Source organism: Salmo salar, chromosome 09, assembly GCF_965601325.2.
Source record: "Salmo salar chromosome 09, fSalSal1, whole genome shotgun sequence".
NCBI classification, from domain to species: Eukaryota; Metazoa; Chordata; class Actinopteri; order Salmoniformes; family Salmonidae; genus Salmo; species Salmo salar.
The window spans coordinates 124355516-124373141 of NC_138299.1; the positions used below are offsets into that span (position 1 = coordinate 124355516).

The window sequence follows — 17626 nt, forward strand, 5'->3', positions numbered from 1 at the left end:
GGATTACTTACGCCTTGATCCCACAGACAGTGTATTTGCGTTCTGGTACACCAGAAGTACATTTATTTCCAATGGAACGCTTGGTTTGTGTTGAAGCATTGCGTTTCAGAGGCAGTTGCAGTGCGTTCTGTGTTAAGGTTCCTAAAAGAAAATCAATAAAAAAAGATAAAAAGCCACATATTCACCCGAAATGAGAAGCAGCCACTGCTGTCGGATGTCATCGTTCTTCTGAAAATAGTGTAACGTTAAATTTACAATATGGCATCCAGTCACAACATGCTGGTAAGAAGCTCACTAGCTAACAGTAACAGTCACACCACAAATGAAAGGTTACCAGTATCTTTGGTAGGACTTTCTGCTTGAGCTAGTTACTAGTAGCTAGCTTAAGATTTGCAAACAAAGCCAAAGCAAGGCGTAGGCACACATGCGATGCGGAATACATTGAAATAAATAAACATGATAAGACGCTACCATTGGTGTATAACATTTCCGGCTTTATTTTTATTTATTTTATTTATTTATTTCACCTTTATTTAACCAGGTAGGCAAGTTGAGAACAAGTTCTCATTTACAATTGCGTTTATGTGACGTTGCATAAGGCCGCAAGTAAATCCTTGGTAATGCATGCCTCCTGAACCCAAGTGTTTAACACAGAGGAGGCGACCAGTAACTTTATGATCACACTTTATCAATTTAGCAGCTACAGTCATTTTCATTATTGAGTCACCCTACTTTGAAATGGTTTCGTCTAAATATCATCCAATTTCATGAAAAACATGATTTTCACTGTTCTGGACCTTTAAGCGTGTATGCACGTGTGTACCTGCGTATGTGTGTGTGTGTCTGTTGTGTGTGTGTGTGTCTGTTGTGTGTGTGTGCCTGCATTGGTGCCTCCCTAGGCAGAGGGGTTGGCTCCCACAATGTTAACAATATAGGTTAGGGATTTCTGAGATTATTGGTGTGAGAGAGAGATTTAGTATTCCATTGATGTATGGCGCCTATCTAGTAAACATTATGTTATGAGGGTGATTGACCCCAGACAGTGCAGTGCCCATGTCAGTGAGATGGAGAGCCTGTGAACTGACAGTATGTCTCAAAATATCTCCCAACAGAAATAGAGGGAGGTTGTATCCAAAAAGCCAACCTATTCCCTTTATAGTGCACTACTTTTGACCAGAGCCCGTAGTGCCCTGGTCAAAACTAGTGCACTAAATAGTGAACAGGGTGCCGATTAGGATGTAGCCTGAATGTGTCATGTCTCAACCAGGGTAATGTTGATTATGGTATTAGTTATCTTATTTATATTCTTCAGACAGACGCCATAGGTGAATCAACGTGTGGCAGGCTGGTTCATTTCCAGTCACAGAGAAAGGGAAGGACTCTACTCTACTCTCACAGTCACAGAGAAAGGGAAGGACTCTACTCTACTCTATCAGTCACAGAGAAAGGGAAGGACTCTACTCTACTCTCACAGTCACAGAGAAAGGGAAGGACTCTACTCTACCCTCACAGTCACAGAGAAAGGGAAGGACTCTACTCTACCCTCACAGTCACAGAGAAAGGGAAGGACTCTACTCTACCCTCACAATCACAGAGAAAGGGAAGGACTCTACTCTACTCTCACAGTCACAGAGAAAGGGAAGGACTCTACTCTACCCTCACAGTCACAGAGAAAGGGAAGGACTCTACTCTACCCTCACAGTCACAGAGAAAGGGAAGGACTCTACTCTACCCTCACAGTCACAGAGAAAGGGAAGGACTCTACTCTACCCTCACAGTCACAGAGAAAGGGAAGGACTCTACTCTACCCTCACAAACACAGAGAAAGGGAAGGACTCTTCTCTACCCTCACAGTCACAGAGAAAGGGAAGAACTCTACTCTACTCTCACAGTCACAGAGAAAGGGAAGAACTCTACTCTACTCTCACAGTCACAGAGAAAGGGAAGAACTCTACTCTACTCTCACAGTCACAGAGAAAGGGTAGAGCTCTACTCTACTCTCACAGTCACAGAGAAAGGGTAGAGCTCTACTCTTACAGTCACAGAGAAAGGGAAGGACTCTACCCTCACACTCACAGAAAAAGGGTAGAGCTGTACTCAACTCTCTCAGTCACAGAGAAAGGGTAGAGCGCTACTCTACTCTCACAGTCACAGAGAAAGGGAAGGACTCTACCCTCACAGTCACAGAAAAGGGTTGAGCTCTACTCTACTCTCACAGTCACAGAGAAAGGGTAGAGCTTTAGTCTTAAAGTCACAGAGAAAGGAAGGACTCTACCCTCACAGTCACAGAAAAAGGGTAGAGCTCTACTCAACTCACTCAGTCAGAGAGAAAGGGTAGAGCTCTACTCTCTCAGTCACAGAGAAAGGGTAGAGCTCTACTCTACTCTCAGTCACAGAGAAAGGGAAGGACTCTACTCTACTCTCACAGTCACAGAGAAAGGGTAGAGCTCTACTCAACTCTCTCAGTTACAGAGAAAGGGTAGGCCGTTATCCATATTTTCATACCTTCATACCGTCCCTGTACCATACTGGGGGATACGGTATTAGCGGCAGTGCACACATAAGGCGCCATTTCTTTCAACAACAACAAAAAACAGAATGACTTGACACACAAAACTAATGAAAGCAGCAGGGATCTTTATCCAGGAGGGGATTGATTGTCTCTACAATAATGGGTGATTGTATTTTCTAGTGTATTCATGTCCTCTACCCGTTTTCCAATTCAATGTGCCTGTTTTATAGACTCTAGTTTTCCTGTCTTACAATCATCTCTCATCTCCCTCTCATCTCCACTCCCCTTAGTAAAGGTTAAAGAACAGGATGGGATGGACCTCTCTATATTACACCCAGGACTGTGCACACAGGAGCTCTTTTATGGTTTTACCATCATTGACAGAACCTTATTAAAAGCACACAGTTCAACCTTGATGAATCTCATTTTACTAGTACTTACATTTACAACACAGCCAGGCAGCTGTATATTGTTTTGCCCTTCACTGCTGATAGCATACAGTATGCATAGGCCTCAGTATTTTGGAAAGGTTTCAACAACAAATCATTACTCCAGTCATATCATTTGAAATCATCTATGTAACTAAGTAGAAAAACTGTTTAGAACAAATTGTTATTTACAATGACGGCCTACCCTGGACCAATTGTGCACCGCCCTATGGGACTCCCAATCACAGCCAGATATGACACATCATGGATTTGAACCAGGTACTGCAGTGACGTCTCGTGCACTGAGATGCAGTGTCTTAGACCACTGCGCCACTATAGCCAGTCATGTAGTTGAGGTTGTTGCACTGACCATAATATCTCTCATTTGGGTGGATCGACTCGTGTTGTGTTCCAAACCAATGATGAACCACAAATGTTGCACGTTACTGGCCATTAGTTACATCATCATGGCTGTGACAAAGCAGTGCTGCACTTTATTGTCAGTTTGATGGCTTGGTTCATTTAAATGTCTCTCCACTTTGAAACCTTGAGTGTGGTGACAGTAAGGTCACATCGTGTATAGTGTTTGTGGTTTTGTTATACTATACAATAACCAAACCCTTTGGTGGACCTCCAGAGAACCCTATCAAAAGGGTTTCCAAGGCAACCCCAGAACCTGCACCAATTAGAACTCACAAAGGCTCTCCCCAACACTAAACTGCCTGGAGATTGGAGAGGGAAGAAGATCAACCGAAAGAACACAGCATTAAACAAACAGAAAAATGGACTGACTGTGTGTGTGTGTGTGTGACGTGTGTGACGTGTGTTTGGGGAGTAGATTTGATTAAACATGTCCCGAAGGCTTTGTTCCGCTCACTGTGTGACACACGCACGCACGCACACACACACACACTACCTTATCAGAGTTCATGCTCTGTTATTACCAGAGAGCTCTTACAACGCCACAGGGAAAATCAATAGCAAATAGTTTAGAGTGGCTGATATGTGTGAACTCTGTTTAGAGTATTGATGGGACACTGCTGTGGCTGGTCTGCTCTTTGGGCATACATGTACTGAGGCAGGCAGGAGGCAACTTTGTTGAAATAGCTGATTTCATGGGTCCCCTGTTTCTGTATGTGTGTGTCTGTGTACGTGCTTGCACGTGTATGTGGAAGGGTGTGGATGTAAGAGTGTGTGTATTTTTGGTGTCGCTGATTTCAATGCTGTCCCCCCCTTCTTTGTGCAGTCTCATTTGGCTGTGTGGAGGGTGCGTGCGTGCGTGCCTGGGGGGGGTGTGAGTGTCTGTGCACTGACCTGTGACTAAGGTGAAGGTACTAAAGACCTCAACCAGTGTCACACTATTGGCTTTAACCCTTCCTTTCTTTTCTCCTCTCCTCGAGGTCATCACCCAACCAGGGAAGAGCTTAGGCGTATCCCTCACCATGGCAACAACATCTTCCCACGCATCCTGCATTCTGACACACACTCTCCTCTTGTGTGTCTCTCTCTCTCTTTCTCGCGCTCTCTCTCTCTCCCTCACTCTCTCGCTCTTCTCTCTCTCCCTCACTCTCTCGCTCTTCTCTCTCTCTCTCACACTCTCTCTCTCTCTCTCTCTCTCTCTCTCTCTCTCTCTCTCTCTCTCTCACTCTCTCTCTCTCACTCACGCACTCAGTCAATCTCCCCTGTCCTCTCATGCTCTGCCATTCTATCCGCTGATGTTGGACCAGCCACTGGCTAAGACATGTTCTCTACAGCATGCAAGGGATCCGTGGGCGAGTCAAGGTAAGCTTTCACATGAACCTTGAGGAGGACAGTAGTATAGAAGTCGTGTCATGTACACTATATTCCTGTTTTGTTTTCTCTGACTGCTGTGACAAGAAGACAGTGGTAGGTGGCATGAGTGCGTATGAGAGACCGTGTTAAACTGTTGCTGTGTGTTCGTCAGTGTGAGAGCACCGCCAGCTGCTGAGAGAGAGAGAGAGAGAGAGAGAGAGAGAACTTGGGTCCGCTTAGCTGCCAGTCATATCAAAGGCGCTGGTTGTGCAGAAGTATTTACTTCTGTGTGTGAAGGCATTTTGCGGGTGTTAACATTATGCAGATGTGTGTGTATGTTCATCTGTGTGTATGATTGTGCGTGTGATTCCATGCACACGATTGTGTGTGTGTCTTGATGAGCACACTCCCTCAAAAGCTTCCATTGACACAGAGGGAATAAAGTGTTCTTAGCTTTTGAAAGCCAGCCCATATAAATAAAGTGCCTGATTGATGGTTCAGTTCACACAGATTCATCTCTGGAAATGGAAATGAACAGCATTAGCCACGTTCCGGTACATCAAGTGCAGATTGAGCGTCCTCTGTCTAATATATACACCCAGTCATTCATCTAAAGAGAGAACGTGTGTGAGTGTGTCACGTGCATGTGTGTCACTGTGCGTGCATGTGTGTCACTGTGCGTGTGTGTGTGTCACTGCGTGTGTGTGTGTCACTGTGCGTGTGTGTCACTGTGCGTGTGTGTCACGTGCGTGTGTGTCACATGCGTGTGTGTGTGTCACTGTGCGTGTGTGTGTCACTGTGTGTGTGTGTGTGTCACTGTGCGTGTGTGTGTGTGTGTCACGTGTGTGCGTGTGTGTCACTGTGCGTGTGTGTCACTGTGCGTGTGTGTCACGTGCGTGTGTGTCACATGCGTGTGTGTGTGTGTCACTGTGCGTGTGTGTGTCACTGTGCGTGTGTGTCACTGTGCGTGTGTGTGTGTCACTCTGCGTGTGTGTCATGTGCGTGTGTGTGTGTCACTGTGCATGTGTGTGTCACTGTGTGTGTGTGTGTCACTGTGCGTGTGTGTGTGTCACTCTGCGTGTGTGTCACTGTGCGTGTGTGTCACTGTGCGTGTGTGTCACGTGCGTGTGTGTGTCACTGTGCGTGTGTGTGTCACTGTGCGTGTGTGTCACTGTGCGTGTGTGTGTGTGTCACTGCGTGTGTCACTGTGCGTGCGCGTGTGTCACTGTATGTATGTTTGTGTGTCACTGTGCGTATGTGTCTGTCACTGTGCGTGTGTGTCTGTCACTGTGCGTGTGTGTCTGTCACTGTGCGTGTGTGTGTGTCTCTGTGCGTGTGTGTATCACTCTGCATGTCTGTGTGTGTGTGTGTGTGTGTGTGGGTCACTGTGTGTGTGATACTGTCGATGCAAATCTCCCATTGTAATGTTCTGCAACGTCTTGGTTTCCTTCTCGCCACCCTCTTGGTGACAGCTGGAAATAGACCAAAAATGGGATCTTCTCAGGTGTACTGCTGCCTGTCAGATCTCTGCCAGCCCGCCAGCCAGGCTCCAGCTATGGGAGGTGATACGTAGATCAGTGGAGGCTGGTGGAAGGAGCTATAGGAGGACAGGCTCATTGTAATGGAATACATGGAAAGGAGTCTAACGTGTTATCCATATGTTTTTGATGTGTTTGATATCATTCCATTTATTCCATTCCAGCCATTACAATGAGATTGTCCTCCGATTGCTCATCCCACCAGCCTCCACTGGCATAGATAAGGACTACGCTCCACAGATGAATTTAGATGTTTGGTAAAGTGTTGGCTGTTTCTAAGCAGGCATCATGTTTCTATAAATGACAGCAGATGAGACGTTGATACTTGATGTAGGCCTGTACAGCCTAGCCTGGTCCCAGGTCTGTTTGTGCTGCCTTGCCAACTCCTATGGTCTTTCAGTTGACAAGGTAGCACAAACAGATCTGGGACAAGGCTATATATAAAGCCCCTCTCCCCCTTTCATTTGTGCAGTGCATTTGGAAAGTATTCAGACCCCTTTACGTTTCCCACATTTTGTTATGTAACAGCCTTAATCAGAAATTGATAATATTAAAAAATACACACAATACTCCATAATGACAGAGCAAATAAAAAAATAAAAAACACATTTACATAAGTATTCAGACCCTTTACTCAGTACTTTGTTGAAGCACCTTTGGCGGAGATAGCCTTGAGTCTTCTTGGGTATGACGCTACAAGCTTGGCACACCTGTATTTGGGGAGTTTCTCCCATTCTTCTCTGCAGATCCTCTCAAGCTCTGTCAGGTTGGATGGGGAGCGTTGCTGCACAGATATTTTCAGGTTTCTCCATAGATGTTCGATCGGGTTCAAGTCCGGGCTCTGGTTGGGCCACTCAAGGACATTCAGAGACTTGTCCCGAAGCCACTACTGCATTATCTTGGCTGTGTGCTTAGAGTCGTTGTCCTGTTGGAAGGTGAACCTTCACCCCAGTCTGAGGTCCTTAGCACTCTGGAGCAGGTTTTCATCAAGGATCTCTCTGTACTTTACTCCGTTCATCTTTCCGTCAATCCTAGTCTCCCAGTCCCTGCCGCTGAAATACATCCCTACATCATGATCCTGCCACCACCATGCTTCACTGTAGGGATGGTGCTAGGTTTCCTCTAGATGTGACGCTTGGCATTCAGGCCAAAGAGTTCAATCTTGGTTTCATCAGACTTGAGAATCTTGTTTCTCATGTTCTGAGAGTCCTTTAGTTGCCTTTTGGCAAACTCCAAGCGGGCTGTCATGCGCCTTTTACTGAGGAGTGGCTTCCATCTGGCCACTCTACCATGAAGGCCTGATTGGTGGAGTGCTGAGAGATAGTTGTCATTCTGGAAGGTTCTCCCATCTATACAGAGGAACTCTGGAGCTCTGTCAGAGTGACAATCAGGTTCTTGGTCACCACCCTGACATGGCCCTTCTCCCCAGATTGCATAGTTTGGCCGGGCGGCCAGCTCTAGGAAGAGCCTTGGTCCTTCCAAACTTCTATAATTTAAGAATGATGGAGGCCATTGTGTTCTTGGGGACCTTCAATGGTGCAGACATTTTTTGGAACCCTTCCCCAGATCTGTGCCTCGACACAATCCTGTCTCGGAGCTCTACGGACAATTCCTTGGACCTCTTGGCTTGGTTTTTGCGCTGACATGCACTGTCAAATGTGGGCCCTTATATAGACAGGTGTGTGCCTTTCCAAATCATGTCCAATCAATTGAATTTACCACAGGTGGACTCCAAGTTGTTAAAACATCTCAACAAAAATCAATGGAAACAGGATGCACCTGAGCACAATTTCGATTGTCATAACAAAGTTTTTTTTTTATACATTTGCAAACATTTCTAAAAACCTGTTTTCACTTTGTCATTATGGGTTATTGTGTGTAGATTGATGAGGATTTTATTTGATTGAATCAATTTTAGAATAAGGCTGTAACGTTACGAAATGTGGAAAAAGTGAAGAGGTCTGAATACTTTCCCAATGCACTGTACCTGGATGTCTAAAGGTCAATTTGGAGTGCACTCGTTCTCTTCTATGTGTGATCCTCTCTTCTTTTCATTAATTCCATCTGTCATCCTCATCTCTTTCTCTCTCTCATCATTCTCTCTCTCTCCCTCTCTCTCACTTCCTCTCTCTCTAACCCCTCTTCATCTGCTAGCTCCATTTTCCACCTCACCGCCCTGCTTGTCATTCCCTCCCCTAATTGATTGGCCTCCATTCAATCTCAGCATCTCTCATTTCCTTTTTCCCTCGTTCAAGTCTCTCTCTGACTCTCCCTCTGTCGCTCTGTCTCTCTTTCGCTGTATCTCTCTCCTTTCACCTCTCCCTGTCCTTTATCATAGTTTCACCCTGAATGGCTCCGTATTTTCTTCTCTTCTCCCTCCTTCACATTCCATCCCCTGCTCACCCCCCCCTCTCTTGCTCCCTCACTTTCACTCCTGGGGGATAAGCGCAAATTTTGATAAGCTGTCAGATGAGTCACAGGGCAGTTGTCTCTCCAAATCTCAAGTTCATCATTCACATAATATGTGGCTATCCAGCACATAGTGTGTGCGTGCTGTGTGTGTGTTTGGGGGGGGGGGGGGGGGGGGGCACTGCGTTCCCACCCAGCATGCTATAATGACGAAAAACAGCAAAACTGCTTATTGAATGGATTAAAGGTAGGTTTTTTTCTCCTCTCATCAGTGCGTTCTGTCAGGAAGACTGAATTCCAGATGAGCATGGCAGAAGGCTCAGTAGAAAGTGATGTGGTGGTGGTGTGTGGTTGGTACAGAGGCAGTTTGTGTGGGCGTATGGTTGGGCCTTATTAAAGATCAGCGGAGAAAATCACTGGGCTCTATGCGCATACGGGTAACGAGAGGATCAACACGGGTCACGAGGGGATCAACACGGGTAACGAGAGGATCAACACGGGTAACGAGAGGATCAACACGGGTAACGAGAGGATCAACACGGGTAACGAGGGGATCAACACGGGTAACGAGAGGATCAACACGGGTCACGAGGGGATCAACACGGGTAACGAGAGGATCAACACGGGTAACGAGGGGATCAACACGGGTCACGAGGGGATCAACACGGGTAACGAGGGGATCAACACGGGTAACGAGAGGATCAACACGGGTAACGAGGGGATCAACACGGGTAACGAGAGGATCAACACGGGTAACGAGGGGATCAACACGGGTCACGAGGGGATCAACACGGGTAACGAGGGGATCAACACGGGTCACGAGAGGATCAACACGGGTAACGAGAGGATCAACACGGGTCACGAGAGGATCAACACATGAACGGAGGGAAAAGGGGAGTGGAAAGAGTAAGGGTGAAATGGGAAGTAAGGTCGGCGTGAGGGAGAAAAGAGGAGAGTTGTCAGACAACATTCTTAGGAAAAATAGGTGCTACCTTGAACCAAAAAGGTTCCATGTAAGACCATATACCCTCCACAAAGAAGTCTTTACGAACCCTTTTTTGTAAGGGTTCAGTATTGGGTTGGAAGGGATGGAGGGCGATATAAGATAAAGAGATGTAGATTAGCATGAAATAAAGGAAAAAGAGCGATGAGAATGAAAGGGTGAGGATGGTGAAAAGGGGGATGAGGTGGCAGGAAAGAAGAGAGGTGGGATGGGGGTCCAGTATGGGGGGTCCAGTATTGAGGGTCCGGTATTGGGGGTCCAGTATTGGGGGGGACCAGTATGGGGGGTGGTCCAGTATTGGGGGAGGGAGTGTGTGTGTGAGAGAGGAGTGTGTGAAAGAGGAGTGTGTGTGTGAGAGAGAGAGCGGAGAGGGAGGAGGATAACAGAGATAAAGAGGGAGGGAGGGTGTGTGTCTGTGTGTGAGAGAGAGAAACAAGAGCGAAGGGAGGGAGTGAGCGAGAGAAAAGGCAAGACCATCAATCCGCCAGACATCAACACAACACCCTATTCAGCACTGCAAGACCGCAGTCCATTTAGCTCCAAGCTTATTGGCATAACCATACATACTGCCTCCAGTATATATTCAGGTGCAACGTCATTATGAACATGTTAAAGTTGGTTTCATTAAAGTCCAACTGTGTATTTAACGGTTTGGGCCATGTGTGTCAATGAGGGTTTCACTGCTCTCTCATGTAACATACTGTATCTGCCTGATTTAAAGTCTAATCTCCCCCCCCCCCCCTCTCCCTCTCTTCCTCCCTTCCTCCCTTCCCCCACTTCCTTTCTACTTTAGGATTCACTTTGAGTGCCTGGCCCTTGCCCAATTCTCTTCTTCTGTCTCTCTCTCTCTCTCTCTATCTATTGGTTTTCTCTCTGTTTCTCTCTCTCCCTCAGCCTCCCTCTCCTACCCCCCCCTTGACTCTTAAATCTCTCGTGGCAGGAGGTGGGGTAAAACTCTGGTTGAGAGACTGATAGAAAGAGCCTTGATAAAGCTGCTTACCTAAGCTAGACAAAAAGACACCATGACAATAGAAAGTCCGAAACATCGGTACTGAGCATTGTCACTGTCACTCACTCCTACAGAGCAGGCAGGCCTCAGGTTGTGTCTGGTGGTGTTGACATTACAACGTCGGGTGTCAGGGAATTCTGACGTTGGCTATTTGGCATTGTGAAGCTTATTTGTGATGTTGTTTCTGGTCAGGTCATGTGCTCAGGAAAAACTCCTGGCCCACATAATGAGACACAAGAATGGAGTGGGAAAAGCACTTTCATATTGCCTTGAACAATGCTGCCATGTCTTGCACGTGCTGCCATGTGCATAGAAATACGATTCTATTTGACCACGTGTCACATGTCTTTATATTCTTGGGTAATGTGCGAGGACACACACCACTGGGGAGATATTAGAAACTCGAATGTTAATCCATTACTGCAACTAACTGATTCAGGACTTCAACGTACTTCTGGCACTTTGTACCCTCTGTGGGATGATTACATGGACGTGGTGTAACGTACTCGCTTTATACTGTGTGTGTTCCTGTAAAGTACACGCCGGGACTCAGAAAGCGGGTGCAGAAGGTGAGTTTTAATACTGAACAGATACAAAAGAACAAACATAAGCCGCGTACTGAACTCTACAAAGCAATAGCACCGAAGGATTCATGACAACAGACAGCTAAATAAAGGGGAAGTAACCAGGGACGTGATGAAGTCCAGGTGTGCCTAATGAAGGGTTGCCAGGACTGGTGGTTAGTATAGAGGGGGAAGGGGCATAGACGTGACAGTTCCAAATGGCACCCTGTTCTCTTCATAGTCCACTAATTCTGACCAGCACAATAAAGGGAATAGGATGCCAGTTAGGACAAGAGGAACTGAATGACACTGGCTGAGTCCCGTTCTTTCACATCAAAGAAGGTATTTCTACCTAGGAAAAAGAAAGCACCAAATACTTCTTCATTTCCATTGGGACAGAAGGCCACATTGAGCACAAAATCTACAGTTAGAAAACGTACATTTGGGATAAAACATTGGGTCAGTTTGGTGAACGGGCTGATGGTGTTGCTGGTTACACTGTAACCTCCAGGGTGTTTCTGATCATATATCTGAAGCATGTGTGTCAAGGAACAGAAAAGGCCATTCTTCTGTAAATATGCTGAAGTGTGTGGGGCTGCTGTACTGTAAAAGTAGCTTGTGATAAGGAGCTGCTTCCTGCCAGTATTGCCATACATTGTGCCTGTGTTGAAGTGTACACACTAGTATGTGTCATCAGGTCAGAGCTTGCCTGGTCTCCTGCATGTGAAGGTTTACTGGGGTGGGATTCAATGCAAGGTGTGTTATACTGTACAACCGATAATGCTCCTTAAGCAACGTTCCCTCAGCTGCGGAGATGGCATTCATGGTAAACACTGCATAATATGTCGGCTCAAGCGGAAATGACATTACGGATGGAAAGTGGGCCTCGGGTTGTACAACTGACACACAACACATTTGATGAGTTTATCTGCCTTGTTTATGTTTGACACAGCTCATGGCCATCCACTAGACAATAACAATCTACTTGAGCATTGTATTGGGTTTCAATGAGAGCTGTTTCATGATGGAGATGGTGATTCATGTCATAATGGGAATAGGCACCGGGCACCCAATCCGGCTCATCTAAAACACAGAAAGACAGACAGACAGAGTCCTGTTTCACTGGGAGCGCTGCAGATTGGAGTTCAAGTGATGCTCATCTCATTTAATTGATCTTCCTCTGACACCGCCTGGTATAGAGGTCCTGGATGGCAGGGAGCTCAGCCCCAGTGATGTACTGGGCTGTACGCACTACCCCTTTAGGGCCTTGTGGTTGGATGCCGAGCAGTTGCCATACCAAGCGGTGAAGCAGCCAGTCAAGATGCTCTCAATGGTGCAGCTGTAGAACTTTATGAGGAGCTGAGGGCCCATGCCAAATCTTTTCAGCCTCCTAAGGGGTTAGAAATAGTTAGAAATACTTAATAGGTTCATGCTCAATAGACAATAAAACATGTTTTGTGTTTAAACAGTTTAAACTTTCAAATCAAGTTGTTTGAACTTGCTGTGACAAAGTTGTACCAATTTAAAAAGTTAATTTGCATCCTAACATTTTTAAAAACTTCTCATTTAGTTTTGAGTCAGTACCACATACATATTTAAAGTAATAAAGATTTTTCATTGACTTTGAGTTAAACAAAAAATTACTTTGGGTTTACAGTGATACCAGATACTAGACAGTGTGGATAAGGCTACTGGCTGCAGTGTTTCTTGTGTTGAATATTGGAAAAAAACTTTATTTCAACACAAAGAAAACAAGTAATAATCATAGTTGTTTATTTTAGTCCTAAGAATGTGGCAGAGCTGGAGCAGGAAGGACCCTCCTTTTGTTCACAGTCACATTGGAGCTGTGTTCCAAATGGCAACCTATTCCCTATATACAGTAGTGCAATATATAGAGAGTAGGGTGCCATTTTTTACGCATCCTGGCTGTCTCACGGGTCCTGGTTCATTCAGAGCGGCAACTTTGCAGCTCCTACAGTATGTACTGTATGTAGATGGTTTTATATATACATATATATATATATATATATATATACAGTGCATTCGGAAAGTATTCAGACCCCTTGATTTTTCCACATTTTGTTACGTTACAGCCTTATTCTAAAATGTATTACATCGTTTTTTCCCCTCATCAATCTACACACAATACCCCATAATGAAAAAGCAAAAACAGGATTTTATAAATGTTTGCTCATTTATAATTAACATTTACATAAGTATTCAGACCCTGTACTCAGCACCTTTGGCAGAAATTACAGCCCCGAGTCTTCTTGGATATGACGCTACAAGCTGGGCACACCTGTATTTGCGGAGTTTTTCCCATTCTTCGCTTCAGATCCTCTCAAGCTCTGTCAGGTTGGATGGGGAGCGTCGCTCACAGCTATTTTCAGGTCTCTCCAGAGATGTTCGATCGGGTTTAAGTCCAGGCTCTGGCTGGGCCACTCAAGGACATTCAGAGACTTGTCCCGAAGCCACTCCTGCATTGTCTTGGCTGTGTGCTTAGCGCTGTTGTCCTGTTGGAAGTTGAACCTTCACCCCAGTCTGAGGTCCTTAGCGCTCTAGAGCAGGTTTTCATCAAGGATCTCTCTGTACTTTGCTCCGTTCATCTTTCCCTCGATCCTGACTAGTCTCCCAGCCCCTGCCGCTGAAAAACATCCGCACAGCATGATGCTGCCACCACCATGCTTCACCGTAGGGATGGTGCCAGGTTTCCTCCAGACGTGACGCTTGGTATTCAGGCCAAAGAGTTCTACCTTGGCTTCATCAGACCAGAGAATCTTGTTTCTCATGTTTTGAGAGTCCTTTAGGGTCTGAATACGTTCAGAAGGTACTGTATAACAGCACATGAGGCTTTTTCCTGGCAGGAGTGGCTTCCTTTCAAAATGCGAAATCGACAAGTACATCCATTATTCAGATAGGTCTAAAGCAATGAATAAACAGTACATTTGAATGTATGGTACATGTACTGTACGCTACCTATTCACGGTGTATCGTTGTATGTGACTGTATTGGCAAGGACCACATTGATAGAAATACATAATGTAGTTCCCTGAAGACAGCTCTGGTAAGTCCATAACAGAGGAAGTGACACCGGCTGTGGCAACACTTCCTTCCTTCTTGTGGGCAGGTTGGGTGGCTCCGAGAGGAGGGAATGAGAGAGAGAGAGAGAGAGAGAGAGAGAGAGAGAGAGAGAGAGAGAGAGAGAGAGTCTTACCCTTCGGCTGGCCCCTCCCAGCCTCTCTCCTCCCCTCTGTGTGGAGCTGAGTTGTGTGCTGAGAAGCTGAAGTGCCAAACTGTGTGCAGCGGCAGGACAGGTGAGGGAGGAGGGAACAGCGCAGGACTGCCTACACTTCTTCAAAGACCGAGAGAGAGAGGAGTGAGACAAAAGACAGTGAGAGTGACAATCCCAGTGCCCCTGTCAGAATGCTGAGAAGGAAGAGGAGTGTATCCTTTGGAGGATTCGGCTGGTACGTTACCTTAACTCTCGTAGGGCTGTTGGCTGGCGGTGTGTGTATGAACGTGTGTGTGTGAATTCAGCAGGCTGCCGTTGTTCATACTAGAGCTGAATGTGTTTTGAAAGGAAGGATGGGTGGAGGGCTTTGTCTGTTCCACTTTGTGTGTGTGTGTGTGCAACACTTCTGCAGCAGTTTGACTGGCTGCTGTTCTGTCTCTGTGCTGTCTCTACCAGGGGGAATGGTCACAGACGGTTGTCAATGAGTTGCTTTGTGTTATTCGACTCTCATCTGTAGAACTCTGTTTGTGTTTCTCTAGTGGCGTTTTCTCTCTCTCGATATTTACGTCTGGAATGCAGAAAATGTGATAGCTTTTTGTCTAATGACACCTCTGTGTATTTAGAATTACTATTAGGAATGGCTGAAAGATACGTTTGTGTGTTCAGTCCAGACAGGGACTTTGACTCCTCCACCTCCATGGTTACTAAAGGGGACATCTGGAATTCAAACAACTACAAAGCAGACACCCTGCCACTCTTTTTTGGTAAACAGCTGGGGAATGGGACCATCCGCCAGATCCAAATGATCACATGTTTTTAAGCTAAACAGTTTTGGTTTATAATTATATTGTTTGTGTAAAACAAACTCATATTTTTGGGAAGACAGTTGAACTAAGCTCATGAGGCATTTCTAAGTAATATTCATTTAAAAGTAAATACCAGATTGCCACTTTTAAGTGAATCTCTTACACTAGTTGTGTCAGCTCATGAATATATGTATGATCTCAGTTTGCAAGGCCTATATGAGATTTTCATGTGTGAGAGTTAGTTTTTCCTCTGGATATTTCTCTGTGAGAACTGAAAAGGCAATCGCCTCAGAAGAGAGAAACGCTGACAACGTGTGGTGAATGGAGCTTGGCTTCACGCCTTCACACACTTCACTTCAGGTACACACGAACTCGCACGCACGCACACACACGCATGCATTTTGTGTGTTACTGTTGCTGTGAAGCAGTGTTTCTTCCCAACACCGGTACTCCGGTTCACCCAACAGTACACATTTTTATTGTACCTCTGGATAAGCACACCTGATTCAACTAATCATCAAGCTCCCAATGAGTTGAATGAGGTGCTTATCCAGGGCTACAAAGGAAATGTGTTCTGTTGGGTGAGCCGGAGGACCAGGGTTGGGAAACACCGCTGTAAAGAGACCATGAGACAGTGTAGAAAGACAGCTGGTGAACTGCCCTCTCTCAGCTCACCTCAATGTTTACTGCATTGATGCTGTCAACCCACCATGTAGTCAATCATTTAATACACTCAAACCACTTCCTCACGCTGAAACTGGCTGGCTGCTGCTAAGCAGGCACGGTGTTGACTACAGTAAACCCAGCAGAGGTTGAAAGGTGCTGAAATGAATTACTGCATCCACTCTCAAGTAATGGCTGTTCGGATTTTTGCTAAGCTACAGCTTTCTACTGTTGCTCTAGAGCTGGGAACACAGGAATCTGTGGCCTGCCAGGTCTATGCCAGTCTGCTGTTGTGGTGTCATTTCTGAAGATCAGGCTGGACATTCGAGAGAGATTGAGGGAGGGAGGGAGGGAGGTGTCAGTACCATCAGATGGTGAAGGATGGTGAGAAAGTAATGAGGGAGGAGAAGAAGAGGTAGCATAAGGAGAGTTAGTGGAGGAGAGGCAAATATCATAGGCATTAATCATCCATGCCATCTGTGGTGCTGAGACACAATGTTGTTTTTGATGGAGGAGTACCTCCTTTCCACTGCATCTCTGTGTATTTATAGTAAGGCACATGCCCACACACACACTCACACACACACACACACACACGCACACACGCACACACGCACACGCACACACACACACCATATGGAGAGATGTAGTCACAGGGTGTGTGCAGGCTTCTTATCAGACAATGTTCTTGAGTTGGTGTATGTATTAGCTTTGTGTTCAGGGCAGGGCCACTTCCCCTCACTATACATCCAGAGATACAGCCCAATAAAGCCTGCATCATTGTCCCTCAGCCTCATGGTACACAGCCAGTGAATATAGAATAGAATGACCACACTGTGATGCCTCTTACTGGGGGTTTATGGTTATTGTTGACCAGTGATGATGATTATCACAGAGGCCATTCATAGAAGCATCCAGAAAGATTGTGATGATATTCAAAGCACTGGACAACATTCAACTCATATTTGTTCATGTCTGAGATGACAAGGAAGCTGGAATAGACATCAAATGGCATCCGATTACCTACAGAGTGCACTATGTAGGGAATATGGTACCATTTGGGATGCATAGATACTACTAGGCTAAGTGACATAGGGCTTGTAGTTAGGGAGCATAGGTGTACTGTACTAGGAGTCTTGACAGTTTCAGGTCAGTTGTCATGAAGGTCATTCATGGTTGTGAGAGGTGTCCACTCATGTCTATGATGGCATTATGCAGGGTTCACCACACACAGACAAAACACAATGCCCACCAACATCACTACCAAATATATATGTTTTATCTTATTTGTTTTTACAATGTAAAACCAAAGTGATTTTCAGCCTTTAGAATGATCAAAGTAACAGGCAGTGGTTTTAAATCGTTAACCATCATTAAAATCTGTCAATCGTTTGTTTTTTCGGTGTTTCCTTATAGAACATTTTGAAACTCCTATTTTCTTTGTCGATTTCTATTTTAATCAGCGGAGTCTGGGACTGAAGTGAACAGAGTACGATAACAACTGCTCTTTAAAAGGTCCAACAACTAGAGCCAGCCATAGTCATTGTGTGAGCAGTAGGGGGTGAATGGCTGTTTTTAAAGCTTTCTAATATAGATGTAAATGTTGTGGATGGTTTATGTATGTCTGTTATTGGAATCCGCTCAGAGTTCATTCTTGTTGACTGGCCCGTAAATGTGTTCGCGTTTGAAC

General features: G+C 45.5%; 1 protein-coding gene across 3 annotated transcripts in view; it reads left to right on the forward strand.

Annotated features, from left to right (window-relative positions):
* The first annotated feature begins 4600 nt into the window (after positions 1-4600).
* The window catches only part of LOC106612653 (rap1 GTPase-activating protein 2), a 94314-nt gene continuing 81288 nt past the window's right edge, over positions 4601-17626 (forward strand). Inside the window, exon 1 of one of the 3 annotated variants that reach the window (XM_014214031.3) lies at positions 4601-4722. In XM_014214031.3, the coding sequence (XP_014069506.1) occupies positions 4682-4722 (41 nt within the window). In that variant the 5' untranslated portion in view covers positions 4601-4681. Of the gene's footprint in view, positions 4723-14492; positions 14703-17626 lie in introns of those variants that run through there. The other 2 variants (XM_014214029.3, XM_045724417.2) reach the window with 2 other exon arrangements.